Genomic DNA, 16720 nt, shown 5'->3' on the forward strand with positions numbered 1-16720 from the left:
CTCGCTGTACAAGTTCTTGTGTATGTTGTTACTATAGAATACGTATAACTTTCCATGTAATTTTCCTTTCTTGCTTTGGGAATCTCTGCTCTTTCCTCAGCTGTACAATTTCTTTAGCTACCTCATGGATCACTTCACTCCTGCAAGCAATGAAAGTAGGAATTTAATAATCCTGGCTTATCTGTCAAGAGCTACATGTGTTTCAGACATTTAGAAATAGTCTTGAGTCATGTGAGTAACGCTAAAAAGTGCTTCTCACTTCCCGTGCCCAATCTGGCTCTCAGGGAAGCTGATCTCCCACATATTTCGGGAGACGGAGGTGTTCCTGGACACAGAATGGGAGCGTTACTTCTGCTACAAAGGCATTGTGGTGCCAGACGTTTACACTGGGCCTCACCTCACGTTTCCTCTGACTGTCAGCAATGTCACTGATCTCTTGGAGGCCTTCAAACAAAAACAAGTAGGTCCTTTGGCGTCAGGCAAGCATTGTCATCGGTCCTTAGGTACCGTCTCTGAAGGGAAAATCCTTTGTTGTAGGGTTTTACACAGAATCTTGAAGGGTTCTCTCAGAGGAACAAACAGAAGAACAATCTCAAATCTCAAGAATTAATCTCAAAGGTTTTCTGTAACTGTTCCTGAAGCCTGTATGAAATAATTTGGCTCGAATAAACCAAATTTTGGTCAAAATTAGACCTAAAGTTAGCTTATTCCCTGTTCTTTAACCAAAATTAAGTCATAACCAGATTTTCGCTTGCGTCCCAAAGCCACATTTTGGTTTACAACCTCGCTCAGTTGACCAAATTTTGGTTGAGCTTATACTCTCAGGAATGAAAAGCAATCCCCTGACCAAATTTTGATCAAGAGAATTCTCCAGTCTGAGGTGAATAATGATAAGTCCAGAGTTGGAGGATGTTTCAGCTTGAAAAGTTTCTAAGTGCCACCACATGAGAAAATGAGATTTTAAAAAAAAATCAAAATCAAGCCAAAATTTTGCTAAAACTAGACCAAAATTAAACCAAACTTTAAACCAAAATTTACCAAAGGACTCGACCAAAATTTAAACCAAATGTTGGTCAAGCTCATTTAAACCTTTTAGCTTGTTTGTAAGGTCTCATTTTGGTTAAAAATTTGGTCAAACCTTAGCCAAAATGTTTCATTGGCTAAGGGAGGGGTTTCCCTTCAAAACCATATCTTAAGTGTTTTGTTTTTTTTTTCCCCTGAAGGAGAAACTGAAGAAAGCTTTAAGATTTTAACATGTTACACCGGGCGGCACGGTGGTGTAGTGGTTAGCGCTGTCGCCTCACAGCAAGAAGGTCCGGGTTCGAGCCCCGTGGCCGGCGAGGGCCTTTCTGTGCGGAGTTTGCATGTTCTCCCCGTGTCCGTGTGGGTTTCCTCCGGGTACTCCGGTTTCCCCCACAGTCCAAAGACATGCAGGTTAGGTTAACTGGTGACTCTAAATTGACCGTAAGTGTGAATGGTTGTCTGTGTCTATGTGTCAGCCCTGCGATGACCTGGCGACTTGTCCAGGGTGTACCCCGCCTTTCGCCCGTAGTCAGCTGGGATAGGCTCCAGCTTGCCTGCGACCCTGTAGAACAGGATAAAGCGGCTAGAGATAATGAGATGAGACATGTTACACCTGTTTACGAGTGTGCTGGAATCAGAATCTGTTCATTTGACTTCCTCTACATTTCCTTGGGTGTGTGTGTTGTTCCCAGTAGCAGCTCCATTCTCGGTATGTCCTCCAGCTCCTTGGTGAAACTTGGAGATTGCTCCGGGTTCTGCCAAACATTAACATGGTGTCTACACGCCATAGCAAGGAGATCACCATCTGTGGTAACTGATGGTCTATACATACATGTAATCATACAATAGTTTACATTATCTATAGAAGAACCAGTTAATGACAAGTTCCTACTGTTGACGTCTTACTTCTTTTTCTTCTTGATTCTTATTTCTACAGGAGACTTGCACGGACAACTTGAAGATCTCCTGCTGGTGTTCTATAAGGTCGCTACAGTATGTCAAGGCCGTGCTAATTATCAACATATCTGTTTGTATGATTGTAGCCAAAGTTATTTTTCTGTCTTCTTCTTTTAGAATGGCTTGCCATCAGTGGAGACGCCATACGTCTTCAACGGAGACTTTGTGGATCGAGGGAAGGACTCCATTGAGATTCTGCTGATCTTATTTGCCTTCCAGTTGGTGTATCCCAACAACGTCCACCTCAACAGAGGAAACCACGAAGACCACATTGTGAATCTGAGGTACTGTACATGGTGGTCCTTGTGGGTGTCTGAGACTAGCTATAGGATACAGTTTGGAAAGCTAACTTTAGGTAATTTTACACTCCCAGCTTTGTCCGAGCGTCATTGCTGGATTTGCAAAGCAACCAGAGACGACATCAATGTTTCTATACGTATTTACTGACAATTACAGTATAAAATTCTAAGTTGACTTGGGAGGTGAAGAAACATCAGACCACAAGGAATCGTTCGAGTCAGTTGTTTGGCTTTGTTGTTTTTCCGTATCAGACCTGATTTGCATAGAATTAAGAAATCAAGGTCACATGTTGCTTCTTAGTGTGAACACAGGTTTAGTCAGTCAGTAGAATTTTACTGACTGACCTCTCACTCCTTTGTGTCTATTCTAGATACGGCTTCACCAAGGAGGTTCTTGGGAAGTACAGGGTGAGTGATTGTCCTGAGTGTCATCATTCATTCATTCATTCATTCATAGATAGATAGAGAGATAGATAGGTAGATAGATCAGACGCATCATTTTTGACTGAATGAATACACACGTAACCCGAGCTGTGGGTTCTCTGTGATATGGGTCACTCACACTGACCTGTGGGATTAAATTAGAGGATTAGATGGCCTTTCCTTATCTAAGAGAGGCTTAGTCTGCCTAAAATAATCAAAGACACATTTCCAGGCACAAGGGCTGATTTTAGTTTCTGGGCTGTATTTCTAGAAACATGTTTTCTTGAAGTATTGGCACCTCTAGGATGACATGAAGAGGAGAATCCATGAAAATAAAACTGGAGAGATCTTGTCAAGCATTATAGATAAAGAGCTTGCACAAAAGACAAAATAGTAAATGTGATAGTGCCACAAAATGCCCCCTCCCCCAACAAAATTTTTTTTAGAATAAATTGACATCAATTAGATTCTTCTTACACTTTCAGTGTGAGATTAAGATGTTTTTCGTAACAGGTTTTTGGAGATTTGTAGCAAGGGTGCCAATAATTTTGGAGCTGACTTGAGAGAGATTTGAGATTAGATTTCATCGAGGCATTACATTAGCAGCTGCTACTAACACCAGGGATAGCAGATTACCCTTTTGCTGAATGCCTGGCTAAATTTATCACCTCCTCCTTAGTGTAGATTAGTAGCGTCTCGCCGTTAGCAGAGAATTTAAATATTAACAAAAGTAACTCAAGCATGTCCAGGTGTAACGGTCCACAGGTGTCCACAAACTTTTGGCCATACGGTGTATATTAGTGCAACGATTAATAAATCACGACAACACTCTGATCTTCGAAAATATTCTCAAAAATATTTGCTCACTTTAAAAACCTTCCCAGTCCTGACCACTTTTAATGTTGTTTTTCTGAAACTGGATTTTGATATCGCAAGGTTCATGGGAAGAAGATCCTCAAGCTGCTCCAGAAGATATTTAGCTGGTTGCCCTTGGCAACCGTAATCGACCAGAAAGTGCTGATTCTACACGGAGGGATCTCAGACACCACTGACCTCAAACTCATTGCCAAACTGGAAAGACACAGAGTGAGTTGTTAAAAGAATAAATCAACTGCTCCATGTCGTGCTATTGGAGGAAAATAATCAACAACAGGGTCATGTGATAATGCAAAACCGATTTGATTCTTTTCTTACGACGAAGAGTTTTCCTCTTATAGCACAACAATTTACCGATGATTTTTTTTATTTATTAGACAATGACACGCCATACTTTTATCCATTTGTAGTTGCATTTAACATTGTGGATCAAGTTCTTGTTAGAGCACCTTCTGTTTCACAGTATGTTTCAGCACTGAGGCCCCCGAAGCGTCTTCGGCGGACCCGAAAGCCCTCAGGCAGAGATGAGGAGTGCGGCAGCACCTCAAGCAGGAAACGAGTGCGCTCTTTAACGTATGAGCGACGCCCCCTGACGACCTACTACGTCCGCACGAGCTCCTCCGTGGAGGAGGAGCTTCAGGAAAGGAGGAGGTGGGCGGGACTCAGCAACTCCTGCGACAGGCTTCACTTCTTTAACTCGGACTCAGACTCGGACTCAGTAGAGGCTCCAGAGACGGACGCAGAGGCCTGGAAGCAGGTACGGAGGAAAACGTATCTGTATGATGTAATAATAATAATAATAATAATAATAATAATAATAATAATAATTGTAGCTGAGGTTTATAATGGGGCCAAATTGAATTAGCAGGAAGTATGTAATAATTCTGCAATAACAACTATTAATACTAATACTTATAATAATACTAATAGAGTTGATAGAACAGTTCTATTTAATGTCGTGGAACGTCCACAAAACAAGTTCTCACTTACGTTATAGCAGCGATAAACAGTCGTCCCCTCACCAGCCTGTCTTTTTTTCTCTCGTTATCTTTAACAAGAAAAACGAAACACAGCTTGTGATGTTACCAAGAAACCACAAAGCGTCCTGAAGACTTTTCTATTGTGGAAAATTTACAGCTTTACCGCTCAGGGCTGGGTTTCTCAAAAGCCTCTTAATGCTAAGAGCATCTTAACTAGGAGAGAGAGTGTTCATTGTGCTGCTCGCTCTACCATTTAACGATGATCTTTGGGCTATGATGCTTTTGGGAAACTCGGCACTGACACTGGAGACTCCTTCCATTAAGTCCATAAATATAAAACAAACGTCTCGTTATGTCTCGTTAGGATAACATATTTAATGTAACGAGTGCATTATTATAAACTTATGATTTGAAATACAAATTAGGTGAATAAAACAATTTGTTCATTCAGTATCTACAGTATGCTCTTGCCCATTTATTTATTTATGCTACAGATAGTGGACATGTTGTGGAGCGACCCGATGCCACAGGACGGCTGCGTCCCAAACGAGGTTCGAGGAGGCGGCTGTTACTGGGGTCCTGACGTCACGCGGGAAGTCCTCGAGCGCCACAATCTGCAGCTGCTTATCCGATCCCACGAGTGCAAACAGGACGGCTACGAGTTCTGTCATGACCGCAGGGTCAGAAATATTTAAATAATATTAGCTAGCATTGAGTAGTCTATCAGATATATTCCATTCAGCGAGCATGATACTGAACAAGTCGAAGACGAGGAGCTGAATGGAATATATCTGATAGACCACAAAAAAAAGCCAGACAATATTATTATTATTATTATTAACACATACACATTCCTTTCGGGTGTTCGACGCGTCTTTCTCTTTCAAAATTCTCTCAAAATCTTCCGTATTTAACAAAGCAAACTCAGCAGCCATATTTGTTTACAGATTGTCCCAGTTGCTCACTTGCTAGCGCGGAAGTTTTACATCTCCGATGTGTGACATCATGTTGTCTTGAAAACCGTGCAATATCATAAACCATATTCAACGCTCATTCTCCATTGGGTAGAGTGACGTAATACACATAGGATAAGAGATATGCTAACAATATTGCATGCTCATCTCATCTCATTATCTGTAGCTGCTTTATCCTGTTCTACAGGGTCGCAGGCAAGCTGGAGCCTATCCCAGCTGACTACAGGTGAAAGGCGGGGTACACCCTGGACAAGTCGCCAGGTCATCACAGGGCTGACACATAGACACAGACAACCATTCACACTCACATTCACACCTACGCTCAATTTAGAGTCACCAGTTAACCTAACCTGCATGTCTTTGGACTGTGGGGGAAACCGGAGCACCCGGAGGAAACCCACGCGGACACGGGGAGAACATGCAAACTCCGCATAGAAAGGCCCTCGCCGGCCACGGGGCTCGAACCCGGACCTTCTTGCTGTGAGGCGACAGCGCTAACCACTACACCACCGTGCCGCCCCATATTGCATGCTATCAAACCAAATGAATGAAACCTGCTAGAAGGGAATAGAACACGTTTTTATTCCATTGAAAAAGTGTCCTGTATGGATATTACTATATATATATATATATATATATATATATATATATATATATATATATATATATATATATATAAAAAACATCATTAAGTGCTCTGCTATTATAGCATGCCCTGTCGCATTTTATTCCTTGCTTATTACAAGTTTATGTTCCTTTTAAGGTCCTAAAGACTACGTGTCACATTTGTGTGTGTGTGTGTACAGGTGCTGACCATTTTCTCTGCATCTAACTATTATGAAGTGGGCAGTAACAGAGGCGCCTATATAAGATTAGGACCAGATTTGAACCCTCACATGATCCAGTACCAGGCCAGCAGATCTACCAGAGAACTGACCCTGAGACAGAGGTGAGGTGAAGATACTCTCCAAATCAGGGTCTCGCTCAAACACACACACACACAAAACAAAATGTCAACTTGGATTGTTCCCACACACACTGGAAACAAATAAGCAACTGGAATGAGGAGGGGAAAAATATGAGTGTAAAGCTGTGTGTGTGTACAGTGTTGGACGGACGGAGCGTTCGGCTCTCCGAGCCTTGAGAGAACAACTCTTTGCCCACAAGTCAGAACTCATCAGTGCCTTCCAGGAGTATGACCCAGAGCACACAGGTACATCTCTCTCACACACACACAGAGGACATTAATCCTCTCTCTGTGCACCCATTTGTAAAAGACAATCCTTTCATCGGGTATCAATGGCATCTCACTGCTCAGGTTCCTGTGTGGCGTTTCTGTCCACCTTCTCCCCGTGTCTGTGTGGGGTTTCACTACGTTCCCCGGTTTCCTCTCACCTCTCAAAAACATGCTGGGAGGTACAACCCCGATTCCAAAAAAGTTGGGACAAAGTACAAATTGTAAATAAAATGGAATGCAATAATTTACAAATCTCAAAAACTGATATTGTATTCACAATAGAACACAGACAACATATCAAATGTCGAAAGTGAGACATTTTGAAATTTCATGCCAAATATTGGCTCATTTGAAATTTCATGACAGCAACACATCTCAAAAAAGTTGGGACAGGGGCAATAAGAGGCTGGAAAAGTTAAAGGTACAAAAAAGGAACAGCTGGAGGACCAAATTGCAACTCATTAGGTCAATTGGCAATAGGTCATTAACATGACTGGGTATAAAAAGAGCATCTTGGAGTGGCAGCGGCTCTCAGAAGTAAAGATGGGAAGAGGATCACCAATCCCCCTAATTCTGCGCCGACAAATAGTGGAGCAATATCAGAAAGGAGTTCGACAGTGTAAAATTGCAAAGAGTTTGAACATATCATCATCTACAGTGCATAATATCATCAAAAGATTCAGAGAATCTGGAAGAATCTCTGTGCGTGAGGGTCAAGGCCGGAAAACCATACTGGGTGCCCGTGATCTTCGGACCCTTAGACGGCACTGCATCACATACAGGCATGCTTCTGTATTGGAAATCACAAAATGGGCTCAGGAATATTTCCAGAGAAAATTATCTGTGAACACAATTCACCGTGCCATCCGCCGTTGCCAGCTAAAACTCTATAGTTCAAAGAAGAAGCCGTATCTAAACACGATCCAGAAGCGCAGACGTCTTCTCTGGGCCAAGGCTCATTTAAAATGGACTGTGGCAAAGTGGAAAACTGTTCTGTGGTCAGACGAATCAAAATGTGAAGTTCTTTATGGAAATCAGGGACGCCGTGTCATTCGGACTAAAGAGGAGAAGGACGACCCGAGTTGTTATCAGCGCTCAGTTCAGAAGCCTGCATCTCTGATGGTATGGGGTTGCATTAGTGCGTGTGGCATGGGCAGCTTACACATCTGGAAAGACACCATCAATGCTGAAAGGTATATCCAGGTTCTAGAGCAACATAAGCTCCCGTACAGACGACGTCTCTTTCAGGGAAGACCTTGCATTTTCCAACATGACAATGCCAAACCACATACTGCATCAATTACAGCATCATGGCTGCGTAGAAGAAGGGTCCGGGTACTGAACTGGCCAGCCTGCAGTCCAGATCTTTCACCCATAGAAAACATTTGGTGCATTATAAAACGGGAGGTATGACAAAAAAGACCTAAGACAGTTGAGCAACTAGAATCCTACATTAGACAAGAATGGGTTAACATTCCTATCCCTAAACTTGAGCAACTTGTCTCCTCAGTCCCCAGACGTTTACAGACTGTTGTAAAGAGAAAAGGGGATGTCTCACAGTGGGAAACATGGCCTTGTCCCAACTTTTTTGAGATGTGTTGTCATGAAATTTAAAATCACCTAATTTTTCTCTTTAAATGATACATTTTCTCAGTTTAAACATTTGATATGTCATCTATGTTCTATTCTGAATAAAATATGGAATTTTGAAACTTCCACATCATTGCATTCCGTTTTTATTTACAATTTGTACTTTGTCCCAACTTTTTTGGAAGCGGGGTTGTAGAATTGTTTCTGTGAAGTGTAAATGTATTGTGCATGTTCCCCTGCAATGGAGTAGAATCCCATCCAGGGTGCATTCCATCTCACACCACACCTGATGTTTCCTGGATCAGCTCCACCCTCGATCCACCACAACCCTGCTCAAGCAGGATAAACTTACAGGATCATCTTTATTTTATACTTTATACTCATTATTCATTAAATACCCATCTAATCAAAAATGTCATGGAGACCCAGAGCTGTACAGGAAGATTGTTAGGTTGCATTCTGACTCTGAACACACGCATTAACCCTGGACCTGGATGATCCAGGACTAGAAGGGTCAGTAAACTGTGCTGGGTGGACGTTCAAGAAACGGCGTTATTTGCTGCGTCTGTCTCAGGTGTGATCTCGATGAAGCACTGGGCTGCTGCGATGGAGTCCGTGTTGCGGCTCGGCTTGCCGTGGAGAGTCCTGCGATCGCAGCTGGTGGGCTACAACACGCAGGACGGCACGCTCAACTACCACCACTGGTTCCGAGAACTCGACATCACTGAGCCCAACAGTGAGGTAAAGCAGAACGGAAAACCCACATGTACAGTGCTGAGTGTAAATGAGTGCACCCCCTTTGAAAAGTAACATTTTAAACAATATCTCAATGAACACGAACAATTTCAAAATGTTATCAGCACTCAGTTCAGAAGCCTGCATCTCTGATGGTATGGGGTTGCATTAGTGCGTGTGGCATGGGCAGCTTACACATCTGGAAAGACACCATCAATGCTGAAAGGTATATCCAGGTTCTAGAGCAACATAAGCTCCCATACAGACGACGTCTCTTTCAGGGAAGACCTTGCATCTTCCAACATGACAATGCCAAACCACATACTGCATCAATTACAGCATCATGGCTGCGTAGAAGAAGGGTCCGGGTACTGAACTGGCCAGCCTGCAGTCCAGATCTTTCACCCATAGAAAACATTGACATCACTGAACCCAACAGTGAGGTAAAGCAGAACGGAAAACCCACATGTACAGTGCTGAGCGTAAATGAGTACACCCCCTTTGAAAAGTAACATTTTAAACAATATCTCAATGAACACGAACAATTTCCAAAATGTTGACAAGACAAAGTTTAATATAACATCTGTTTAACTTATAACGCAAAAGTAAGGTTAATAATATAAACTTTGATTACACATTTTTCAGTTTTACTCAAATTAGGGTGGTGCAAAAATGAGTACACCCCACTGAAAGTCTCTGGAGCGAAGCTAAATTGTAGACTACAAACGTCTAATTTAACAAGAATACAATCACAGGTGAGTCTAATTAATCATTACACAGGTGTCCAGCAGACAGTTGACTATAAAAGGGTGTTACTTAAAGAAAACCCCTCCCCATTTCATGCTGTCAGCAACGGCACCACATGGAAGAGAACTGACAAGACCTGAGAAAGAAAATAATTTCTTTACACCACAAAGGTGAAGGCTACAAGAAGATCAGCAGGACTTTACTTATCAGTCAGAATACTGTAGCAAAAGCGGTACAAAATTTAAGAAAGATGGAATTGCAACCATCTCACAGAGACGTCCAGGTCGTCCACGGAAGTTAACACCTCGACAGGAGCGTCTTCTGATGAGAAGGGTTGAAGAAAACCGGCCTCCAAGTTCACTGCAGTTATCTAAAGAAGTAGAAAGCCAAACTGGGGTGACTATTTCCCGTGACGCAATACGGCGTACACTGCAGAGGAATGGCATGCATGGATGCCGTCCACAAAAGAAGCCTCTCCTAAAGCCCAGGCGCAAAAAAGCCCGCCTAGAGTTTGCCAGGGCCCATGCTGACAAAGATGAAGACTACTGGGACACTATACTCTGGAGTGATGAGACCAAGATAAATGTTTTTGGAACTGATGGCTTCAAAACTGTATGGCGTTGCAAAGGTGAGGAATACAAAAAAAATTGCATGGTGCGTACAGTGAAACATGGTGGTGGCAGTGTCCTGATGTGGGGCTGCATGAGTGCTGCTGGTGTCGGGGAGCTGCATTTCATTGATGGCATCATGAATTCACAGATGTATTGCTCTATATTGAAAGAGAAGATGCTACCATCACTCCGTGCCCTTGGTCGCTGTGCACTTTTCCAACATGACAATGATCCTAAACACACATCTAAGGCCACTGTTGGATTTCTGAAGAAGAACAGGGTGAAAGTGATTCAGTGGCCAGGTCTCCTGATCTGAACCCAATCGAACACCTACGGGGAATTCTGAAGAGACAAGTTGAGCGTCACTCTCCATCCAGCATCCAGTCACTAGAAGAGGTCGTTGTTGAAGAATGGAAAAAGATTGATGTTGCAAAACGTCACCAACTTGTTCATTCCATGCCTAGAAGACTTGTTGCCGTCATTAAAAATCATGGAGGCCATACAAAGTACTAGATGTAGTAGTTTTTGTTGTGGGGTGTACTCATTTTTGCCCCACCCTAATTTGAGTAAAACTGAAAAAAAATGTGTAATCTAAGTTTATATTATTAACCTTACTTTCATGTTAGGGCGGCACGGTGGTGTAGTGGTTAGTGCTGTCGCCTCACAGCAAGAAGGTCCGGGTTCGAGCCCCGTGGCCGGCGAGGGCCTTTCTGTGCGGAGTTTGCATGTTCTCCCCGTGTCCGCGTGGGTTTCCTCCGGGTGCTCCGGTTTCCCCCACAGTCCAAAGACATGCAGGTTAGGTTAACTGGTGACTCTAAATTGAGCGTAGGTGTGAATGTGAGTGTGAATGGTTGTCTGTGTCTATGTGTCAGCCCTGTGATGACCTGGCGACTTGTCCAGGGTGTACCCTGCCTTTCGCCCGTAGTCAGCTGGGATAGGCTCCAGCTTGCCTGCGACCCTGTAGAACAGGATAAAGCAGCTACAGATGATGAAATGAGATGAGACTTTTCATGTTATAAGTTAAACAGACGTTATATTAAACTTTGTCTTGTCAACATTTTGGAAATTGTTTGTTCATTGAGATATTGTTTAAAATGTTACTTTTCAAAGGGGGTGTACTCTTTTACGCTCAGCACTGTACTCACTCCTGTACTACAATCAGAACAGAACATAAAAGACCTGGAAGTCCAAGAGCTGATTGGTCAGAAAGTGTTGATTCATTTTCTATGACAGCAGCTCTGACTACACTATTAATGTGCTCATTCTGATGCGTTATCCTTTCCATAGCGAGAACTTATTCAGGGAAGTTTTCTGTAAAGAGAGGTTTATTTACTGTTTATGGAAGGAGTCAGAACTAAGTATTTCTGACATCTTCAGGACAAAAGAGTTGATGCTTCTTTGCGGTTTCACAGTAACATGATCAGCCAAGTGAATGATTTGTCTTATTAACTTCAAAACAGAAAAGGAAAGACTGGTGAGGGAATGGACGTTTATAGCTGCTATAACGTAAATGAGAACCAGACTAACTAAATAACTAAACTTCTTTCGTGGACGTTCCTAAACTTTAAACATTACAATATAAAACAGACAAAAAGTATGTAGTAAGAGGAATAAACCACTTCTGGTCATGCTGTTATAGGAAATTATTATATGGCATGAGCTACTTCCGGGCGGCATGGTGGTGTAGTGGTTAGTGCTGTCGCCTCACAGCAAGAAGGTCCGGGTTCAAGTCCCGTGGCCGGCGAGGGCCTTTCTGTGCGGAGTTTGCATGTTCTCCCCGTGTCCGCGTGGGTTTCCTCCGGGTGCTCCGGTTTCCCCCACAGTCCAAAGACATGCAGGTTAGGTTAACTGGTGACTCTAAATTGAGCGTAGGTGTGAATGTGAGTGTGAATGGTTGTCTGTGTGTCAGCCCTGTGATGACCTGGCGACTTGTCCAGGGTGTACCCCGCCTTTCACCCGTAGTCAGCTGGGATAGGATCCAGCTTGCCTGCGACCCTGTAGAACAGGATAAAGCGGCTAGAGATAATGAGATGAGATGAGATGAGCTACTTCCGGTAAAATCATGCGCTCCGATTGGTTCCTTGGCAGGCAGTATTTTCCCGTAATGCCTGTAGACAATTACGGACTTTCTTTCCAAGGCGCCGGCTTTCAATGTGGAAAAAAACAAAACGACAAAAAAAACCTATGAATTGGACATCAAAACAGAATAAAAAATGGCCGAAATACAAAAGATGAACAAGTCAGAGTTATTCAAGAAATGAGCAACGAAGAGCATTCAGAATCCGCTAACAGAAATTCAGTTTTGTAACTGCTAGCTGTTTATTCTGCATGCGTGACTCAACTACGTTACAAATATGACGTGAGTGAAAGCAGCGTCACGCCTCATTATAATGAGTGTCTATTATAATCTTAGAAATAAAAAAGCCAGATAATAAACTCATTAACCTCGCTTGCTCTGCCTTTACAGGAAAATATCAGACCGTATAAAAAGACCTTGTGCTCAGTTCATAAATAGTTAACGAGACCGTCCATGATGGCGTAGCTCACTCCGGCCCCATCTACAGTAGTCCAGAAGGAACGATCTAAAGTGCGCAATAAATGCTGTAAGCTATATACAGAGGCGATATCCACCCTAGGAATACCGAACCATTTGCCAGAAAAAATCCAAAACGGCAAGGAATTGACCGAGGAGCTATTTTTGTTGAACTGCTGTTGAATTAAGGCTTAATTAATTCATAAGTTCATTAATAATTGTAATTAAGCAAATGTGGGTAGAAGTTACAGTGGGGAAAACAAGTATTTGATTCCTTGCTGATTTTGTTGGTTTGGCCACTAATAAAGACTCGATCAGTCTGTAATATTAATGGTAGGTGTAGTCTAACATGCTGAGACAGAATATCACAAAGAAAATCAAGAAATCGACTTTAAAGAATTTGTATTAATTTATTTGCATTTTATTGAGGAAAATAAGTATTTGAACCCTCTTGCCAAAAGGACTTAGTACTTTGTGGCAAACCCCTTATTAGCAAGCACAGAGGTCAGACGTTTTTTGTAGTTGATGACCAGGTTTCTGCACATATTAGGAGGAATTTTGGTCCACTCTTCTTTGCAAATGACCTCTAAATCATCAAGATTCCGTGGCTGTCGCTTGGCAACTCTGAGCTTCAGCTCTCTCCATAGATTTTCTATAGGATTCAGGTCCGGAGACTGGCTGGGCCACTCCATGACCTTGATATGTTTCTTCTTCAGCCATTCCTTGGTTGCCTTGGCTGTATGCTTTGGGTCATTATCCTGCTGGAAGACCCATCCACGACCCATTTTAAGCTTCCTGGCAGAGGGAAGGAGGTTTTCACTTAGGATTTTACGGTACATGGCTCCGTCCATCCTCCCATTGATACGGTGAAGTAGCCCTGTGCAGAAAAACACCCCCAAAGCATAATGTTACCACCTCCATGCTTGACAGTGGGGATGGTGTTCTTGGGGTCATAAGCAGCATGTCTCTCCCTCCAGACACGACGGGTTGAATTGATGCCAAAGAGCTCAATTTTGGTCTCATCTGACCATAACACCTTCTCCCAGTCACTCTCCAAGTCATTCAGATGTTCATTGGCAAAGTTCAGGCGGGCCTGCACATGTGCTTTCTTAAGCAGGGGTACTTTGCGAGCACTGCAAGATGTTAGACCATTGCGGTGTAAAGTGTTACCAACTGTTTGCTTGGTGACTGTGATCCCAGCTGCTTTAAGATCATCCACTAACTCTGCCCGTGTTGTATTAGGTCTATTTCTCACCGTTCTCATGATCCTGGAAACCCCACGAGGTGAGATCTTGTTTGGAGCCCCAGACCTAGGTCGATTGATGATCATGTTGCGAGTCTTGTACTTGCACACAATTGCACCAACAGTTGTCACCTTAACGCCCAGCTTCTTGCTAATGGTTTTGTAGCCCATACCAGTCTTGTGCAGGTCTACAATCTTCTCTCTTAAATCCACAGAAAGCTCTTTAGTCTTTCCCATGTTGGAGAGTTTGGAGTCTGACAAACTGATTGATTCTGTGGCCAGGTGGCTTTTATACAAGTCATTAGTGATATCAGGTGTCTTCAATTTAGGTGACAAGGTAATTTGGAGAGTCTAACTTGTCTGTATTAACAAGAACTCTTGATGGTTACTAGGGGATCAAATACTTCTTTTTCTCAATAAAATACAAATAAATTAATATAGATATTTAAAAGTTATTTTCTGGATTTTCTTTTTGATATTCTGTCTCCACATGTTAGAATACACCTACCATTAAAATTACAGACTGATCAAGTCTTTCTTAGTGGGTAAACCAACAAAATCAGCAAGGGATCAAATACTTGTTTTCCCCACTGTATATGCACCCTAGGTCCCCCTACCTTCATGCCAGAAAGAATCAAAATCAGTGAAGAACTGAGGAAGAAGTGATGTGTGTGAAAACTGCTCGTTAGGAATTGATTAATCAATCCATCTCATCTCATTATCTCTAGCCGCTTTATCCTGTTCTACAGGGTCGCAGGCGAGCTGGATCCTATCCCAGCAAGCAGTACAATAGAAAGTTTGACCCAAAAACAAAATATATATCTCATCTCATTATCTCTAGCCGCTTTATCCTCTTCTACAGGGTCGCAGGCAAGCTGGATCCTATCCCAGCAAGCAGTACAATAGAAAGTTTGACCCAAAAACAAAATATATATCTCATCTCATTATCTCTAGCCGCTTTATCCTCTTCTACAGGGTCGCAGGCAAGCTGGAGCCTATCCCAGCAAGCAGTACAATAGAAAGTTTGACCCAAAAACAAAATATATATATTTTTTTAAAATATTTTTTTGGGCTTTTTTTCACCTTTATTGGATAGGACAGTGTAGAGACAGGAAATGAGCGGGAGAGAGACAGGGAGGGATCGGGAAATGACCTCGGGTCGGAATCGAACCCGGGTCCCCGGATTTATGGTATGGCGCCTTAGTCAACTGAGCCACGGCGCCCCAAAACAAAATATTTTAATCCAGTCTACAGTGTAAAAAAAAAAAAAAAAAAGGAAAAATGCCATCAAATCCTATCGAGGTAACCACCTCAAAATGATTGGATACTGACATGTCAATCAGACTGAAGCCCGCGACCCCAAACCCACCCCCCAACCTTCACCGCCCCACCCCCGCCCCTACCCTTGCGCTTACAGTATGCGCAGGGACCACTCCAGGTGAACTAAAGGCCTCTGCATGCTCTTGCGACAAGGCTTTCGCAGATAGCTTTTCGCAGACAGTTGTAATTTATCGTTGAGCGGGGAGTAATAGGCGTGCGCGATGTTATTCACCGCCACAACGCAAGGGGGCGCGAAGTCGCGAAATCGCTAGGAGTAGTTGGTGGGTGTAGTTAGTGGAGTGTTTATCCTCCGGTTACTTATAATGACTAGAACTGGAGTTGTATAGATGTACGTACTTCCTCACTTCCTCGATCAACCGCTCTTCGTGCTGCTCCATCTTTGCTCGTGTTTTTAAAAATGGCCGTCGTGAAAACAAACCAAACCGGGAAAGTAGGGAAGCGGAAGTGCGTGTACAGCGGATGTACAGTGGACCAATCAGAGCCCTCTTGTCTGCGACGCTGTCTGCGAGGCTGTCTGCGGTGGTCACAATTTTTGGGAGGTGCGCGCAGAGCGTCTGCGAAGGGGGGGGGCTTCGCAGACGCCATCTGCGACGCCATCTACGAGGACTGGGTTGTCAGCATAAATTGGCCTTAAGCCATTTCAAAGCAATGGATAGATAGCCTACCATACTAGCCCATTTTATCTAGATACTGGCCTACAATAATTACATAACACTATGGCAGAACAGACGCACACAACTGGTCAAAAAAGAAAACGAAACTCTGTATTCGAAAAGGCAACTGCCAGGAAACTTTATGAAAAAGGACGAGTCAAGACCAGAGTGAACATTGGCGCAGCGTTCGACCGCTGGCGGCGACTCAAACAACAAAAAGGACTTCAAACCGATGCAATGGTGGCCCTGTTTCTACTCGATAGGTAAGATAACATTATGTATTTATTACATTTTCAGATAGGACAGTGTTGTCGTTTTAACAAGTGTACACCCTGGCAGCGAGAGCAGAACCGATGATACGGACCACAATGTAGGTTTTGCTAAGTTAGCATGATTTGCAAAGTTAGTGGACACGGATTGTTATACTAACGCGTATAGTCGTATTATGTATTAATACACGTATTACACTGCTTGGGCTAGGGCGGTGACTGCTACAGA

General features: G+C 43.0%; 1 protein-coding gene across 1 annotated transcript in view; it reads left to right on the forward strand.

The window, feature by feature from the left end:
* LOC132895135 (serine/threonine-protein phosphatase with EF-hands 2-like) overlaps positions 1–16720 on the forward strand; it is a 29148-nt gene that overhangs the window by 4465 nt on the left and 7963 nt on the right. The window contains 12 exon segments of the mRNA XM_060935372.1: positions 101–155; positions 285–460; positions 1716–1833; positions 1961–2007; positions 2098–2264; positions 2651–2687; positions 3639–3788; positions 4042–4335; positions 5053–5238; positions 6339–6481; positions 6639–6745; positions 8934–9100. Of these exon segments, the coding sequence (XP_060791355.1) occupies positions 101–155; positions 285–460; positions 1716–1833; positions 1961–2007; positions 2098–2264; positions 2651–2687; positions 3639–3788; positions 4042–4335; positions 5053–5238; positions 6339–6481; positions 6639–6745; positions 8934–9100 (1647 nt within the window).

This window comes from Neoarius graeffei, chromosome 12 (assembly GCF_027579695.1).
Source record: "Neoarius graeffei isolate fNeoGra1 chromosome 12, fNeoGra1.pri, whole genome shotgun sequence".
Classification (NCBI taxonomy): Eukaryota; Metazoa; Chordata; class Actinopteri; order Siluriformes; family Ariidae; genus Neoarius; species Neoarius graeffei.